Consider the following 18,605-nt stretch of genomic DNA (forward strand, 5'->3'; position numbering starts at 1 on the left):
GGGTAAGTTAACGTTAACGCAAAAACACTCACTGAACAATCAAAGCTCATTTCCATTTGGCAGTTTAAATACTAACTCTTTGTTTGCCCCTCTGCTGGGGCATTGGCACAACAGAACTTTATGGAGAAAAATGTAGAAGGAAGTTCAGTCTGTGGGATTTATGGTTTGCACATGGGATCTTGTACTTGCTGTGCAATAAATGGACCATTATTAATTTCTGATGTTTCTGTCATAAACACTTGTCTATGTTGAAAACAAACCTTCACTTTGAGTGTCAGAGAAAATATGACTGTTATTTATTACCATGAATATACTGATAATGCCCCAAGGCCAAAATGTAGGTGAAGCTTTACACACGTTACATATGGAAATATTTGCACATTGATTGTTACATCAACTTCATGAGTGGTTGCAATCGTTAGTATGTGCTTTATGCACATTTTGACTTTGTATGAATTCACAGCGTGTATTCAGAAACAGTCAAAGGTCAACTTTGAGGTTGAGTTATTTTTCATAATGAAGGGATGATAATCTTCCACATCCATATGAAAGATCAGGTTTTGTAAACTTCTATGCCATGTGTGAATCTTTTCACCTATGAGCTGCGTAATGTGGCTGTCTGTCTTCCCGACAGGCACGGATTAAGAAAATGACATAGCAAAAAAAACTTGACAAAAATGAGTGGCATAAATATAGAAATACTTTTTTCTTTCATCATTTTCTGGGGGGATCCATTTGTGAAAATTAAGAAAAAAGAAGCCTTTTCATTGCAGATTTGTGGGTCTTGTTCTTTTTTTCAATAAATCCATAAAACTATGCTTCTGTTGCTTTTTCTGTTCAGTTTATATTGGTAAAACCTTCTACACATTCGTGTGATGTTATATTAGCACAAATGCTGCTTAAGTTGTAACTGAAAAACAGAAGATTAGATGTATGTAACTTGGCTGTGCCTAAAAGGGCGAATATAGATACATTAATGAATGGACAGACCACACAGACAATAAGAAAAAGCAACAGTATGACTGGGTTTTCACTGTATTTCTGAATGTATTGGGCTACACCAAAAAAAAAAAAAAAAAAAAAAAAAAAAGAGAGAGGGAGAGAGAGAGGGTAGATTGCTGTTAGGAGTCATATCCCCATTCATCTGTTCTCCATGCTTCTCTAAAATGCATCATTTTTCTTCACAACCTCTCTCCTTACAGTCTCAATTGTGCACGTGACAGCCAAAACAGATTTGAGCAAATTGGAAAGGCTATAAAGCTTTATTAAGGAAATTCAAGCCATGGCTGGGTGAACAGAGTGAGAAAAAGATTAAAAAAAAAAACAAAAAAAAAAACACAGAGACCAATAGAGGTGCATATTGAGACGGAAAAGATGGCAAAGACAAAGAATCATAAAGAATTTACATAATGCAAAATGGAGCCCCAGTGAGGTTGGAGGCCCAACTAGTGGCTAAGCAAATATTTTCCCCACATTAGTTTTTTTTTTCCTTCGTAGTATTGTTCCCATATCACACACAAAAAGTGACGACAACGACCATCCTGTCCTTCTTCCCATCCCCTGATATACAACCAAACATAAACACGGGCAGCTGCAAAAAAAATGGAGACTCTGACAAGCTGCATAACATTCCTCCATGTTTGCAAAACCTTGTCAGAATTCACAACTCTGCCAAGCGAGTGTTCGAGGGAAGGAGAGCGCCAAAGGCAGGGTGGGGGTGGGCACGAAGGGGTGGGAACCTCACACTTGAAAGAAAGGGAGAGAGGGAACGACAGGTTGATTTATTCAAAGACTGAGGAGTGGGTGAATCAAACTTTAATGGCTTTTGGGAGCGCATGCCGTTCTCTCTCCCCCCTTCAATCTTACCCCACAGTCTTTCCTCGCCAGCTCCTACCTTATTTCCTTTACTTTCCTCTCCTCGCCTTGTCTCTTTCTCTCACTTAAATGTATTTTTTAATGGTCACTCACAAACACGAGCCCTCCCTTTTTTTCTGACAGACAAATGCCCGCCCATCCCTGCGTAGGACGCAAATCAAGGTGCTCTTCATGCTCAGCGGGATAAAGTAAATGACAGAAAGATAAAGAGAGGAAGAGTAGGTGATTTACCTTCACGAGTGGCAGGGTATGTGATGCCCGGGCGGTGTTTGCTGCGTTAACCCCTGGACTGGAAAGAATGCGGGGAAAAATTGCTGTACAGGCCTGACAATCTCTTTGACATCTCACTTAAGCAGCTATTTGCCCCGGAAAGCTTTGCTGAATTCCACAAATGAATCATTATTCAAGGTAAAGAATGACGACACCCGCTGCTTTAAGAATGCGGTATCCAAACGGACTCTTTCCGCATGAAATATGTGAGAAAACAGCTGCGAAAACACCCTGGGTCTGTAGCTAAATTGGCCATATGCACTGTGTTTGTGTTGCTTGAAAAATAGAGGAGTTTGATTAGTTTGTGGAGAATGATCTTGTGCTATGTTCTAATCAGTACTGTCAGACATAATCATACGGCAGATGGAGAAAAATCTGAGAAAAAGTGTATCAAAAGTGTACTGAACGCAACGACCAACAGTTTATAACCTCAGCACTTTATTCGGAGCTGGATTCCTTGTTTTGTTTTGTTTTTCCAAGAATATGTGCCAACAATGTGATTTTAAGGACCAATTCCATGCATTGGAAAGTTATAAATGGTGTCTAAAGTGAGTAAAACATTGACTGTTTCCCATTTAACCTTCTCACTTTATCCATTTTTTCCCCTCTCCTTCTCCCTAAATCCCTCCATCCCTCCCCATGGGGCTCAGGGTCTTAGTGTCAGGCAGAATTCTCTTTGAGGCCTGCGCCTGTCAGCCAGCCACCACTCAGCTCAGTCACCACTAGATTCAATTACATTATAGGAGAGACCAGAGGAGGTGATACTGAAATAATTATGGGGCTAAAGCAAACTTCTCGAGGCAGAGTGTGTGTTTGTGTCCATGATTTATGTTTCATACAGAAAAAGTGTGTGTGTGTGTGTGTGTGTGTGTGTGTGTGTGTGTGTGTGTGTGTGTGTGTGTGTGTGTGTGTGTGTGTGTGTGTGGCTTATTTGCATTGAAATGAAGGTGGCCGCTTAAATTAAAAGCATACTGTAAGCAATGAAATAACTTCCACCACAAAGATTGTGAAGTTCCCATGCAAATGCACAAGACCTGAGTGCAATCTAAACTGTCAGTTTCCTTGTAGTGTACGTATGAGGTGCCATCCAGTCATGGGTGGAAAAGAAAAGAAGCATCTGCATGTGTGTGTGTGTGTGTGTGTGTGTGTGTGTGTGTGTGCTTGTGCTGCCTGATACCTTCCTGTTGGTATCGGGAACTGTTCGAGGGTAGAGAGGATGTGTACAGTTTTGAAATGATGCACACGGCAAGTACATGGATTTTCACAGCGAAAAACAAATGATCATAAATCAAAGAAATTGGAATTTTTCTCTGCTAATTCTGGCCAAAAATGTTTATTTCTATATGATTCCAATCACTGAGATAATCTTATCAAGAAATTGGCAATCTTTATAAGTAAAAGATATCAAAGCAGCTTTCATCTAAATTTTTCACTTGTTCACAGTTATTCATGTGAGCACTGATTAAATGCCCTCACCTTCCCCAGGATTAAGTAATTGATTTATTTATGCAAACAGCACATCGCATCCTGTTGATTTCACACGTTCACACGTAGAAGTTGAGTTGCTCAACATTGCAATACTAGGGGGCTTGCTTTTTCCACAAGGTAAGATGATCATTTACTTTAGTTGATACTGTGTTATCATTCAATCATAACTTTACTCCAATACAAATTATTGGCCCATAAACCACAATCCACAGACGTGTTCTAGAATATTATTGCTTAAGATTGTAAATATTTTTACGCTGCGGTAATAAAAACTGCATTGTCACAGCGATGTGCACGGGGTTGTTGACTGTAACGTCATCCCCAGGGCCTGACTTTTAATCTTTTAATGTAAAGATCAACATTGTGTTGTCAAGCAGATGAAATTGAGCACTCAGCACAAATAACTGTGTGGTATGACACTCTGCTTCGACAACGTGATCATCTGTTGCCTACAGTGTGTGGATGATTTCTGAGGCTGATGAATAAAAGCTAGTTAGCTCACTGCATGTTTCTCCTCCTTGCGCAGATGAAGATTAAAGGTATCCATTTCAATGCAGTGGAGGAAATCCACACTGGCTAAGCCTTGGCTCTCTCCCTTTTTGTCTTTAGTTTGGAGTATGCAACTTCTTCTTGGACCTCTGACTTGCTTCCTCCTTCGATCCAAAGACATGCTTGTTAGGTTGTTAAGTGACTCTGCATTGAGCCTGTGTGTGTTGTTGACTGGCGACACATCCCAGGTACAGCCTGCCTCTTGCCTCGTGTTGGCAGGGATGTTCTCCACAGTCCTATGCTGGATGAAGAATGTATGGAGGACAAATAACTGGATAGAGGAAACCCGTGTCCATCACAGATGCCACTTGTACTGATGAAGACTTTTTCCAAGTGTGGTGAGAACAATGGAGGCCTTGAGCCGCTACATAAATGTAGCACATTGAAGGGAACGGTGGCACATTTTAGATTTCATGTATACATATTTTCTGATGCCAGGTAAACAAATTACCTTTTGATGCTGTAACCTGCTAAGATACAGGGCAGAAGGCAATGAAACATTAGGGAATGAATTTCAGCTTTCAGGAGTGAACAAAGGCAAAGAAGAAAGGAATCTAACAGATTCATCTATGTTCTACCTGACAGCGACAGAGGGCACATCAAATAGCAGGTGCTTCTGTTTTCCTGCCAGAGCCCACATCAAGCACTAAACAGCTCATTCGCAGGCATAATAGGGGCTCTCAAACACCCTCTGCCAATATTATCTCAAATATGGGTGCATTTGTGGTGTGTGTGTGTGTGTGTGTGTGTGTGTGTGTGTGTGTGTGTGTGTGTTTGTTTATGTGTTTAATGCGTGAAATGTTGTGATAATATTCAACTCCAAATCGTTTGGAGGAAGTAGTCGCCAAAAGTTGGAGACTGAAACTATGTTGGTATGATTTTGTCTCTACTGGAAAACGGCTGATATCACAGAGCTTGGAGCAGCCTGCTGCTGTAGGAGACGACCGTCCAACGCATTAAAGTCACCGATTAAAATAAAATGTAGGGCCGGAAGTAGCGCTAACTGCCAGAGATACCTTTCTGTCGAGAAGTCATGTTCATATAATTCTCACCAAGAAAAATCTTTGAAAGAGCACAGAAACTTTTTTTTTTTTTTTTTTGTAAAACACAAGAATGGAGGGATTTTCTTTTCTTTAGACGTCTGACTTTCACCTAAGGGGCTTCCACCTTGGGCAGTCCTGCTCTATAGCATCAGCCATAGTTCATCAGAGCTTACTGTAGGTTAGAGAGGGACATTGAGATATGGCTGATAGAAAATAGAGGCTGAGGAGGGATTTGCTCACCTGCCTGACATACCTGAGAGACAGTAAACAGATAAAGTTTGGGTATCTATCACTTGGAGGCTCTTGCCTGTCTGCCTGTTTGCCAATACGTTTAATCCATCTATGTGCTGCATTACAGTGCTGCTCTGAAGCCGGCTATACAATCCAGTGTGCATCATTACTGTGTTATTGAAGGCAGGAGCCGTCTGCACTGCGCATCTACTGTGGGGAGGGATGAATGAGAGTATTGGCAGGAGGATGAAAAAGAGATGATATTTGAATTCTGCAAATGCTGCGAAAGAAGAGAATCAACCAAATAATCGTAGAACAACTTTTGGCAAACTTGTTAAGGTCATTGGAAAGTAAATATGAATAATAAATAGGCTCATGTGAGGTGACTGTCTCACGTAGTTGGAACATGAAAGCAGAGCATCAAGAAGAGGCGTCTAAGATAGAAAAGACTGCAGAAGAAAGAGAGGCGGACGAATACAACACTCTAAAGGAAGGGAAGAAAACTGTGTGGCTACTGAACCGCAAGCGATGGATGGTGCACAGTGGGAATGGTTAGAGAAGTTGCTCGGGCTGGAATTTAATACTATCAGAGAGGCACAGGCACAGAGCAGCTCCCAGTGGGGAGCGTAAGGGTCAAGAGTTAGGGGAGGGTTATTCCCTCCGCGCACTGCGGATCCACACTTGGCAAAACATTTGGAGTTTATCAATAAAAGGCATGCTTTAGAGAAGACTACCTGTCGCGTTTAGGTGAATGTGAAAAACACTTCTCAGTATGGAGTAGGCTCGTTCCATCATCTCATCCAATAATGGAATTGGGTTGTGGCCCATCTGCTGTTCTATCAAAACATTATTCCTGGCGGTAGTGGCGGCTCTTTGTATCCAGTCTCTGCTGCTGGCTGCCGGGGAGCGTGGATGCTGTAAATCTGGCCAGCTCATTAGCACTGACAGAGGGAATGCTCGCCGCCCACCTGCTCCCCTTCACCCTCTTTATGGCTCTACAAATTAAAACGACATTTACACACACTCTCCCCCGCTCGCTCTACTACACTGCTCACCTTGCCACTCACATTGCTTCATCTATTCAGAAAAAAAGAAGAAAAAAACCCCCCTCAAATTCCTACAGTATAATGTTCTTTGATTTCTTTCCACCCGGGCCACTTTGCTCTGATTCACTTTGAGTTCAATCTCAAGATTTCAGTCCTTTATCACTCTGCATATACGGCTCTTTTACTTTGGCCACCAAGTCATTCTTCATATCCAACACCTTTTCCCCATCTTTCCGTCTGTGTGTTATCTGGTGGTGCTGATGGCACTCTAACCTTCAGTTACTGTGGCATGTCCGGTGAGTGACAGCATGATGAAGTGGTGTCGCAGTGTGTTTGCTTTGCCCTCTACAGGTTAGTTAGGGTCAGAGAGGTAATGAGGCCATAAAAATGCTGGCAAAGAAAGTTGTGGGGGAAGAAGATAAGACAGCAGAAGGGGCAGAAGGGGCAGAGGAAAGAAAACGGGGTGAAGAGAATAAGTAACTGATTTTTGAATAGAACATATAACCACAAATAAGAATGGGTGGAAGGCTTAATCAAGAGCTCTTGAAACACAACTGTGGAGATGCATTTGATGGGAATTATTTGTCCCAGGAAAGGCTGTCAGGAAACCATGATTCATGTTTTCAGGGTTTCAACTGATTCATGTCTGTCTTGCCATTATTGGTTAAACAATCACAATAACGCTGACTCGCCGTGTTTGACTTCAGTGTCAAGCCTGCCTGCACATGAAGTATGTGCCACTTGTGGTGGTTTCAGTTCTGAATCACATGCACACGACTTCTACAATTTTAAAAACACAATAATTCATGGTTTTACACTGCAAAAAACAGGCGTAGGACTGCAAGTCACAGATAATTATACATTTCAGTGACTTATTTACCTCAAAATTTTTACTTTTTCTAGGATATGCTTGTTAATGTGCAGATATTATCTTAGGCTTGCTGTGAAAAATTAGATAAACTGTATAAATTGTTGCTCAATCAGTCAGTACGTTGAGCTGAGCAGCAACAGTTGGTCAGGAGTGGATGCTTCATAGGACGTGTCAGGAAACCTTTACAACACAAGGACACTGACAAAAGTGCAAATGTGCATAAAGCAGCTGACATTTATTAATCTTTGTTTAGCATTTATTCTTTAATACAGTAATGGTGATGTCTATGCATATTCTCATCTGTCCAGGCAGAAAGCATCTCGATGCAAATGAAGTCAGGAGAACTGGCCTTTGGGAGACATTTCGCCCCTTATCCAATTTCTTTCATCAGGTCATGCTGTTCACTACACTAGGCTGGATCGTCTGACTAAATGGTGAGGAGCTCAGGTACTTGTAGTGATGGTGATGATATTTTCTTTTATAAAAAACCAACAACAATGAAACAATAGTCAATATCAGTGAAAGAAAACAAATGATATCTCGGAAGCTGCTCTACCAAATCTGTACAGCAAAGTATGACACAACATACGAAATCGTTGAGAACAGGAAGTGACTACTGTCAGTTTTACTACAGGCGTTTGTAACTCTGTTTGCCACCTTGTCGCTGTGGAGCCCCACTGCACACTGGACTGATTCTGACACTAATTAGTGAAATCAGGCCATGTTGCATAAACACCACTTTCACAAGTCTGATATAGCAGAGCACGAGAAACAGACCATCCAAGAAATAATGAACAATTTGGGAATATATATATATTTTTTTGTGTATAATAAATTCACTCTGTATTCTGTATAGTAAGACAGTAGTATATCTGATCAGCTGATTGTGATGTGTTCTACCAACTGAGCCATCGCTGGCCTGATACTCAATTGTAAATAAATAAATAAATATATGAAAATATCACATGTTTATTAGGGGCCAAAACAGTCAAGTCAGAAAAAAAGTAAAAAAAATAAAAATAAAATAAAATAAAATTAAATTAAAAAAAAGGTCTAGTCAGAAGTTGTGAGCTGGCTTCAGGATTATTAATGATGTTTCTTCTCCAGTAAGCAGGATTTCAGTGAGCAAGTAGCCAAGCTATTTCTCAGTGGGGTTTCTACAAATGCTGACAGTGGACAACAAAAGTATCAAGAAGCAAACCCACATTAACATCAATTTAAATCATGAATAACACTGGTCAAGAAATGCTTTTCAATCTATTACAACATCCCACCAAACCCATTTCTTATACTGAAAAGAGAGAACTGGCATAAGCGGTAATTCAGGAGCAACCCTAAAGAACCAATATTATGTGACTGAGGGTCAAAACAGCTCTGTTTATAGACTTTAAGGAGGCTCAGCTGAAGCCCATTGTTTGCTAAGCTTGGAAAGTCTGCATGTGGGCTCTAAGTGAGTCCCACACAACCAAATGGTCGTTTCAGTGGCCTGAGAGAATCCTCCCTGGTGGGTGATCTAAACAACCTCATCTAAACAGTCCTTATTTCTCCCATTTATTTGCCTGACTTTATGGATTGGGGAGAGAAAAAGCTAGTGGCTTTGAAGATTTGGTGAGGACTCAGAAAAGGGGTATGTGCTCAATATAAACACAACAAGACATGTGTGAGTGTGTGTGTATGTGTGTGTGTGTGCCAGAATGCTTCTGAGTGTGTGGATTTTAGCCCCTGTTTGAAGTCCTCCACTCCACTCTGGCAATTACTTCATATCAAGGATTAGATGAGGGAGAGGGCATAGAGGAGACACAAAGATGGAAAGAAGTGAGAGCGGAGAAGAGAGGTAGCACATTCAGAGGGAGGGGACTGAGACAGCTTGAGAAACTGAGAGAATAGAGATTGGAGTCCTCACAGCAGAGTTTTTTTTTTTCCTTCCCTCCATATTGTAGACTATGCACACTCTCCAGAAATAAGTAAGACAACCCATAAAATTGAAGAAAGATCACAGGTGCAACAGAACAGCAATTTTCAAGGTGGTAGATGTCAAAATACATCATGAATATTTGATGATTGGCATAGATTGACTGTAGAAACCATTCAGTTAAAACTGATATGGCTGTCATAGCATTCAGGTGAATTTCTTCTCCTTTTTTCGACTTTATCTCAAAATTCAGTGAGGCAACTTTTTTCCCGTATTTGGATTGTGCTATTTCTCTGGCAAAGATTCACAAATGTATTGACAGGATTTAAATCCTTTAATAAGCAATCACTGAAATACCACATTCCTACTGAAAACAGCTTAATACTTGTGTGTGAAAGTGTGAATCACCTTTATGTGATATTTATGTGTCGTAAACTGTAATGAAAAGAACAATAAGAAAATTCACACACATTTCACCATTTCTTGGAAATAAAATCTCATTTCTCAAAACAATCTTGATACATTTTACCCTGGCTTTGCTTAAATATTTGTAATGTATTGTTTCCAACAAAGAACTCTAAATATAATTTGCTAGAAGCATCAGGCAAATGCATAAAACCCTACATTTCTTTGCTTAAGTACAATTTTTACTAGTTTGATTATGATAATTTCAATTTAAATGGATAAATCAGGTGAACAATCTAGATGGAATGGATGCTTGATAAGATCAATGAGCAAATAACCAAAGCAGCAACACATAATGCAATTTAATCACATATCGTGTGACTGTAATGTACAATTTTGAGTCTAAAAAAAAAGAAAGATACGAATGAAATACGGTCATTTGGCTGATAAAGGGGTGAAGTTCACATAACTTCACTTGTTCAGCCACCTACATATGATATATATTCTCAATTTATTTTAGGTTTTAGGTGTCCCCCAGGAAGATATTGAGCTGGCGCTGATTTACGCTTCCCTCCCACTTCTCAGATAAGTCCTGTCATCCTTACCTCTGGTATATGAACAGTGTACGGCTGCCCATGGAAGTTTGGCGCATTGTCATTCACGTCTCCAATCTGAACGTTTACTGTGTCTTTGACCACCTGAAGGGAGAAAACACCTTGGTGAAACTGTTCCAAAGCCTCCTCCACATATTTCTTGACAGAGAACTGAAGTCACTAAGCATGAGGCATACTGAGCCAAGATTGAGAGTGAAAGAAAACAGGACAAGTGTGCGATAGATTACCCGCGGGGGGAGAGTATGTTGAATGTCAGTATGTTTCAGCAACTAAATTGCGTTGAATAAGACAGGTGTCATGTGAGAGAGAAAAATAAGGGTGAGAATTAAAGTGAGAGACTTGGAAAAAGAGGGATTGCAAGGCATTTATGTGACATGTGGTCAGGCTATATCCAGAATGTCAGCATGTGAAGGGCTGTGTCATAACCATAATCACAGAGCAAATCTCTCTTACCTCCTGAATGTCACTCACGTAGAATTCAACCTGCATCTCTGACTTGGCCTGATGGAAAGAGGGAGAAACACACACATCAACACAAACTATGTATGACATGTAAGGAAAAAGGAGATATGAAAAAAGACTAAAGAGTAGCTTGTGTTTCATTCCTCCTCACTCTGTATTGCACCTTCGCAGCTTTCATCATTTGATAATAATCTGCTATTTTCAAAATTGTTCGGCGTGTCTTTTGTTGGATCTCGTGCATTTGTTTTAGTAATGCGTGCAGCAGTTAGCGAGCCTGGGCGGATGCTCGGTTGCCGTACCTCACGGTCGAGTTGCTGTCGAAGCCAGACCACACCGGTTTCTCTGTTCACGGAAAAATACCTCATGGCCTCTTCTCCAGACACCCCAAACATTAGCGGCTCCCCCTCAGGATCAGTTGCCTTCAGTTGAGCCACAGAGGAACCTTGGAGCAAAAGGTCAAAGATCAGAGGTCACATTATCAGACTCCATTGCTTTCAGTACAATAGGAGAGTGAATACAAGACATATTCAATCAATATTTTAAATAATTCTTGATGACCTAGAAAATGAATCTTCACATAGGATTTAACAAAGCCTACAAGACATTATTAAGACATTCTTATTAAAAATGGTGACCCAAATTTAGTGATTGCTTTTGAATAGCCTGGTGTAGTGGTCAACATTCTCCCCTCACAGAGAGTCATTTCAAAGTGTACAGCTTTTCTGTGTGGTATTTATATGTTCTTCCTGGTGGTGCTCAGGCTTTCTTACCCTCCACTGTCCAAATACATTCATCTGAGATTAACTGGTATTTCTAATGTTCATGTTAAAAGTCTGACTTTGTTTTTCAGATATAATTTTTTAATAATCATCTTTATCACATTTATTTCCCCCTGATGAAAGTATTATTAAACTATTCCTATTGTAATTAAATTAGCTAGAGGTGTGAATGTGAATGTGCGCTTTTCAGCTTTCCCCAACATAGTGCCTGTCTTTTGCTCATTATAAGTTGGTGTTATCTCCAGCCACTCACTGGCTTAATACTATGAGACCCTACGATGGTAAGACAGGGTTTTCCCTCTGTTTCTTTACAATTGTCATATTTTCTGAACGGCTATAAAAAAGCTCATGATACACAAATCATGGTCTGAGACACAAAATATGAAAGCATATCTAGTTCTCCGAATTTACACTAAATTATAATTTCTGTAATTTACCAGCTACACCTGCCTCTACACTGAGACATTTTATCATTTCTGAATTATTTGCGGCATCAGATCTGTCAAAATGACAGTGCCAAACAATTGTTTAAGCTATTATGTGTGCGCGTGTTTTGCAATTTAATTAGCAAAATGCACACTGAAATACCCTAATGAATACAGGAACTTACCTTCAGTGAATAAAAACATTCAAACACTATCACTTTTTTTTGCAAACTTGCCCTGACATCCTTTAAAAGTCACTAAAAGTGTTATCAAGTGACAGGTAGCAAAAAGACAATGACAAGAACAATACAAACAGAGAGAAATGCCAATCCCATACATCTCCCTTGTTAAAAGTGAGGATGTAATGGACACACTTCACAAACATGCAGGAACCAGGAAAATGTTGGAAGCGAAAGGTTTGAATTGGAGCAGCAGTGGTTTATGGGTTTCATTCATCATGGACACTTGGGCTCAGACAACCTGCCTGATCAAAGCCAGAGGTGCTGTGCCATCAGGCTGGCTAATCCACCCTGCTGGCCAGATCTATCAAGGAGTTCAAGGCTGAGGTGAAGAGGGACACTGAGGACACCATCAAGACCTGTGACCCAGTGGAGCAAGGCTCATTACTGACCAGGCCAGGGTAATACTGCTGGAGCAGGGTATTAAAAACAGCATGAGCAGTTGAGTATTAAGTCATCAATTGGCCCAGAACTGACAAAAACGGTTATGAATATATGATACTGTAGATGATTTTCAAATCACGAGAGACACATTTTCACACAGTATGTCTATTATGTTGTTCACAGAGTTACAACAGCATTGGCAGGTAGACGAACTGGGAGTCTGAAGACAGTGAAATAAGCTCCTGCAGTGTAGGAGCTGTCCATGGTGCTGAATTGTAGCATCAATATGCTAAGTAACTCCAGTTGCCATCACAACTTTTTCCACATTCTTATTTTCTCATGTTTCAATGCTTCTCTTTGTGAACCTAATATGTGCATTTTGTATCAGTAGTATACTTTCATCTCATAGACTGAAGAATTTTTTGACTTCACACTATCATTTCTGTCTCATTATTGTGTGCATACATTATTATTGTCATTAAGGTCCCATGATAAACAATGCAATGGAGTAGAGTGTGTGCATATGCGCATGCATGTGTGTGCTTCCAAACTGTTATTGATCAGTGTTTAAAACATCTTGATTATTGTCTGCACAATAAATACACGCAATATTAAGACGTTAACACAGACATTACGTGAGGTGTAGTTGTGAGATCCTACGATGATGTGTGTGGACAGTACACCCACCCGCCCCCACCCTTCAGCAGGTACTTGGTCAGAACAATAAAAGTGAAGGCAATCTAAATCAAGCCCGTCACTGGCGCACAAACTGCTTAACACAACGACCAATTAGGCTTCACAATCACACAGCCCTCTCGTTTTATTAATACACCCCATTTTCTTATGAAAGGGTGGCAAAAATGACTAATTAATATAACGATTTATGAACCCCTCTCATTGCAGTCTAATGAGATTTATGCAAATTCAGCTGCTTTCAATATGAGTTATAATTTGGTTGAAGACGGTGCAAATTAAGCATTTTACCTCATAGTCATCAATAATAAGTGTTTTTTTTTTCACCTCCTTTCAGGTTTCTCGACTGTGAAGGAATTGTCTTCTCCATGTGGGTAGATATACACTTGAGTGAAGAATGACAAATGATCATTTAATTCTTAGACTACGAGAGCTTCAGCGTTGTGGAGGAGAACTCATCGACCGACCTATTATAGACGTGTATTGCGTTCTGGGCTCAGATTAAGACCAAGTATGCAATATTGCACTTGTGTCAAACTTGGAATTGCACTCCGTATTAATTTATAAAGTCTTCTGCACAGTGTTTTAAAGAGCTGTGAATATAAAATGATTTTTTTTTCCAATGTTTCAATTTCATTCAAATCAATTAAATTGAATTTTGGATTTTTGGAGATAAAAGGGAAGAAGTAAAAGATGCATAGCAAAGATTTCATAACATTGTACTTTTGTGGTTCGTACACATGTATACATATATATATATATATATATATATATATATATATATATATATATATATATATATATATATATATATATATATATGAGAGAGAGAGGTAGCTTAGCTTGATAGAAAAATAAAAGCATTCATTAAGCACCTCCACATTGTAATCAGCTTGACAAGGAGAATTGCTGATATGTTGAGCTACCATGCAGATTTGTATTCTCACTCTCAAGTACAATATGAAATCCTTCACAAAGTTGAAATGAAGTGGGCTTTTTTGTTATGTTCTTTTGGTCGTCTGCTTTGTCTTGACTTTGTGCGAAATACAAGGACTAAATGTTGAAATGACTAATCGCAAAATATAGGAGAAAAGTTTAATTTTGTTGTTTTAAACAGTTTTGGTGGCGAGGAGATGCTTTATTCTTACATGTAAAGATAGGATTGAATGCGTGCGTGTGTGTTTTTCTCACGCTTATCTGCAACAATGTGGCACCGAGCCCTTTCCCCTGACAAATGATGCTATTTAGCAGCAAGTGATGCCAGTATTACTGTTATGAATGATACAGTGCACATTAACATTGCCCCTCCCCTTCCCCTCTCCACTCTGCAACACTGCACTCATGACAAGAGCAATGGGCTGGAGGAATAATCTCTCTGCTTCACCTTTCTCTCTCCTATTGTCCTCTGAACCTCTTATTTTCTTTACAAATCACCACTTTTACTTCTTGACTGAAGTGTAAACCAGGACAACCAAATCACAGTGACTGTAAAGTTAGGTGGGCACACAATGAAAATCTGCGACCTGAACCAAAACACCCATTTAGGGTGTGTGTGTGTGTGTGTGTGTGTGTGTGTGTGTGTGTGTGTGTGTGTGTGTGTGTGTGTGTGTGTTCTCGTATTTCTATCCTTGTTGGGGCCAAATGTCCCCACAAGGATAGCAAAACGTGGAACGACGTGCCTTGTGGGGACCTTTTTCCGGTCCTAAGTAGGAGAAACAGTGTTTTCTTGACCATGTTGTTGTTACTGAAAAAAGTAAAAGTGCAAAAACATTTCTTTAGGGTTAGGCTTTATTGTGGTGTGGGTTAGGGTTAGGGTAAGGGTCAGGGTTAGGGGCTAGACATGAATGGGAGTCAATGGAAGGTCCCCACAAGGATAGAAATACGAGACTGTGTGTGTGTGTGTGTGTGTGTGTGTGTGTGTGTGTGTGTGCGCTGTGCACGCATGTGTCTTTCCAGGGCTTAATTTAGCCTGTTAGGACCTCATCCCATTCAACATTACTCAGTCAAGCTGTGTAGGTTTCAAACAACACTGGGAAAAAAAAGGGAATGTAATAAGACTGAATTTACCAGCTGGCTTTGTGGATCAGTTCTGATAAAGAGTTCAGGAAAATGCAAACAGAAAATACATTTGTACTTTTATCAACTCTAAATTTACTTCAAGGAAAACTTGAAGACAAACGAAGTGCCACTAAAGGCTGAGCTACAATAACTGGTGAGCCACAAGTGTGAAACATGTGCACAATAAGGAAAGTGAGCAGAAGGACAGTCCATTTTAAAAGCAGGGAAAGAGAAAAGTTCATAGCAGGTGATATTTGTTAGAGGAAGAGAAACATAGTCTATAACTGGAAGCACTTCCACAAAAGTAGGACTTCTGCATCAAGTGTAGTCGCTTGGCTGTGTTCTGACAGAAAAAAGTACACCGACATAAAACAGGGAAAACAAAACAGCCTGAAGAGGCAGAAGACAAAAACTAAGGCGGAAGAGAAGAAGACTTGCTAACCTATACACAGCAACACCTGCATGTTTTACTCTGCCCAACCTTTTAGGAAAGGCGAGGAGGCCAGTGAGGGAACTAAATCAGCCGCTGGAGGCCATCAATCGCGGCTGGATCAATAGGAGCAGTGTGTGTTAGACGGGAGGACTAGAGTCGGCCATGCCCCGGGGCCTCGGGCTTCAGAAAGAAAAGGGGATGTAGGCCAAAGCCCTGTTTATTATGTTGGTGACATCTCCAGACCTCTCGTTCATCTGAGTTCTGATTCACTGGGACAGGCACTGTCAGTGCCGCAATTTCAGGCAAGCTCTGAATTATAGCTTTGAATTTTATGGAGCGCACAGGCTTAATGGGTATATGGGCAATGTTCAGCTGTCTACCACAGCAGGAGGCAAACAACAGACAAGATGAGGCCACTTGAGAACAATACTCTGAGTGTAGTGAACAGGGTGGAGCAGATCCTGATCTTTACCTGCTCTGTATAAATAGTTGATGGATCGTCTTGAGGCGGGGCAAGTACAGCTCAGGGCTGAAGTCATGCAATGAGCAGGGTGATGAGTCAGAAGCATGCCACTCATGTTACCACACTGTCTATCTGCTGACAAAGAGAGCCTTCAAACACATCAGCAGAGCCAAGCTGAAGCCACGCTGCCTGACATCAATCATTCAGATCAAAAACTCACACGCTGTCTTAAGATAACTGCCAGCATGTGCTCCTTTTATGCTTTTATTTTCCTTCATTTTAAAATGGAGCATTTTTCATCTTATAGATTACCATGTGAATATAAACTGAATATTGTACTCTGGAGAGAAGTACTAATGGAAAGCCATCACATCCGTCACATAGACAAGTTGTGATTAGGAGTGTGACTCTGAGCTAAAGTGACATGCGTAACTTTCCACGTCAGATCCATCAAACCTGCAATATCAGGAGCAGTGTTAACAAGAGCTCAAACAAAGCCAAGCTCTGCTACTCCATTCTACACCAGGTGGAAACTTTCTTTGGGTCCTTGTAAACTGTGGAAATTAATCCAATACAACCTGTAATGCACCAATAGAAAGCTAAAGCTCAAATAAAGGCACATCACAACAATTCCATCTCAAGACGAAAAAAACCTCAAAAATCATTTATTCCATGTTTTAAAAAAAAAAAATTAAGCCAATGCAATGCAGCTGAAAAACCAGACTGAAGAGGGCTTCAGAGATAATGACAGAAAGAATCTGGTGTCTTCATTATAACAATGCAGTTAAAGCAACATCATTGTTGATCCACAGGGATTTAGCTTGAAGTTAGTCTCACAAAAGCCTAATAAAAATAAAAACATTTGGTCAGCACGTTAAAATCATTGTGTACCAAAACAAGGCCTTTTTATTGGGATCATCTTCTGTTGCTCACCCTCCTCCTGTTTTCCCCTTCTACCAATAACGGCAAAGGCTAACCAACACTGTTTCTGACCAGAGGTCAGACTGATTAGCAAGTTCGAAGTTGGGATTGTGGAAATACTATGCTGTGTCTCTGTTTATCGCACTCATGTATTATTAGCATAACTTAGGCAGACACAACATGATACAGAGTAACGGATTAGTTGTGGCTCCTCCAAAGATAGAGTAGTGATGTCCCCGTGGATCCACATGGGGAAGTGATAGCTCCTACCATCTGTCTCAGAGGAACGAAGCCACAAGTGAACTCTAATAATGTGGCAAGTCAATGCTGAACATTTGTCATTGCACAAGGGTTTATGGGTTTTCTGCCAGCTCACGTTACAATTTTCAGTGGGTGCACAGTAAATCTGCAACATCATTATTAGAGCATGACTTACTTCAAGATTTGCAACACCAGTGCAGGAAACATTAATTAAAAAGAAGAAAAAAAAAAAAAAAACATCATTGATGCATCTAGGAGCACAATTTATGCATGTGACAAAGTGGTTTCATCGCTGTTACTATGCTGTGAGCTCAAAGACAGTGCAGCCTGCCATTCGTACAGTTTTTTGTACTGCCTGCTGATAATGGAGCAATAATCACTGTGAGGGCGGGTATATTCTGTCCACCCTCACAGACACAAAAACAATTTAGCAGAAGGTGGGTCATAATGTATCGCCAATGGAATAAAACCTCTTCCCATGACCTTTCAGGACATCCTGAGTGTCAGAGGTCTTGATATGTGAGAGAATGACCCTCTCAGTTCTTCCATGTTGCTCAATTGTCATTAGATATTTTCAATTTAAAATAGTCTGTAAGTAATTATCAGAACAATACAAAGATAATTAAAGTGTAGTATTTCGAAAAGTGAGGGTTACAAACGGGAAGTCACTTGTTATGGCTGATGTGAGCTTTTAAACAAAAATATGTGAACTTTTCTTAAATTTGAACCAGCCAGGGTGAAAGAAAATATATGCTGTATATTAGTACTGATTGCGTAAAATGTACTTCAGAGTCCAAATTCACTAAAAGTCCCACCAGTGTATGACCCTTCCTGTTTCAGTCAATCTGGCTCCTATAAAGCACTTTCAGAGTAATTTATGATTCTGATTCCATCAGGGGATTTAAGTCATTGTTTCAGGCTCATCCTTTTAAGACACCTCTCAGGGGCACACGCATTAACTTACACCCTTGCCTGAAGTCAAACACAGTGAATTAATCTTTCTTCTCTTCCTTTAGAAATAAGATGGAAATGAGTTGAAATCAACTCATCGCTGCTTCTTCTGCCCACGGTGCTGTGTGCTGTGTTAATGTCTACGGACTCAGGTTGCTTCTGGGGGAAGCCAGTTGGAGGCAGATATAAACTAAGCAGCGCTACCTGAAATGAGAACAGTGAAGTGGCCAGA

General features: G+C 40.3%; 1 protein-coding gene across 1 annotated transcript in view; it reads right to left on the minus strand.

Annotated features, from left to right (window-relative positions):
- cdh23 (cadherin-related 23) overlaps positions 1-18,605 on the minus strand; it is a 202,490-nt gene that overhangs the window by 138,869 nt on the left and 45,016 nt on the right. Inside the window, exons 4-6 of the mRNA XM_030105917.1 lie at positions 11,066-11,208; positions 10,758-10,805; positions 10,296-10,388 (exon numbers count right to left, since the gene is read on the minus strand). Of these exons, the coding sequence (XP_029961777.1) occupies positions 10,296-10,388; positions 10,758-10,805; positions 11,066-11,208 (284 nt within the window). The remainder of the gene's footprint in view (positions 1-10,295; positions 10,389-10,757; positions 10,806-11,065; positions 11,209-18,605) is intronic.

Source organism: Salarias fasciatus, chromosome 13, assembly GCF_902148845.1.
Source record: "Salarias fasciatus chromosome 13, fSalaFa1.1, whole genome shotgun sequence".
In the NCBI taxonomy this organism is placed as follows: domain Eukaryota; kingdom Metazoa; phylum Chordata; class Actinopteri; order Blenniiformes; family Blenniidae; genus Salarias; species Salarias fasciatus.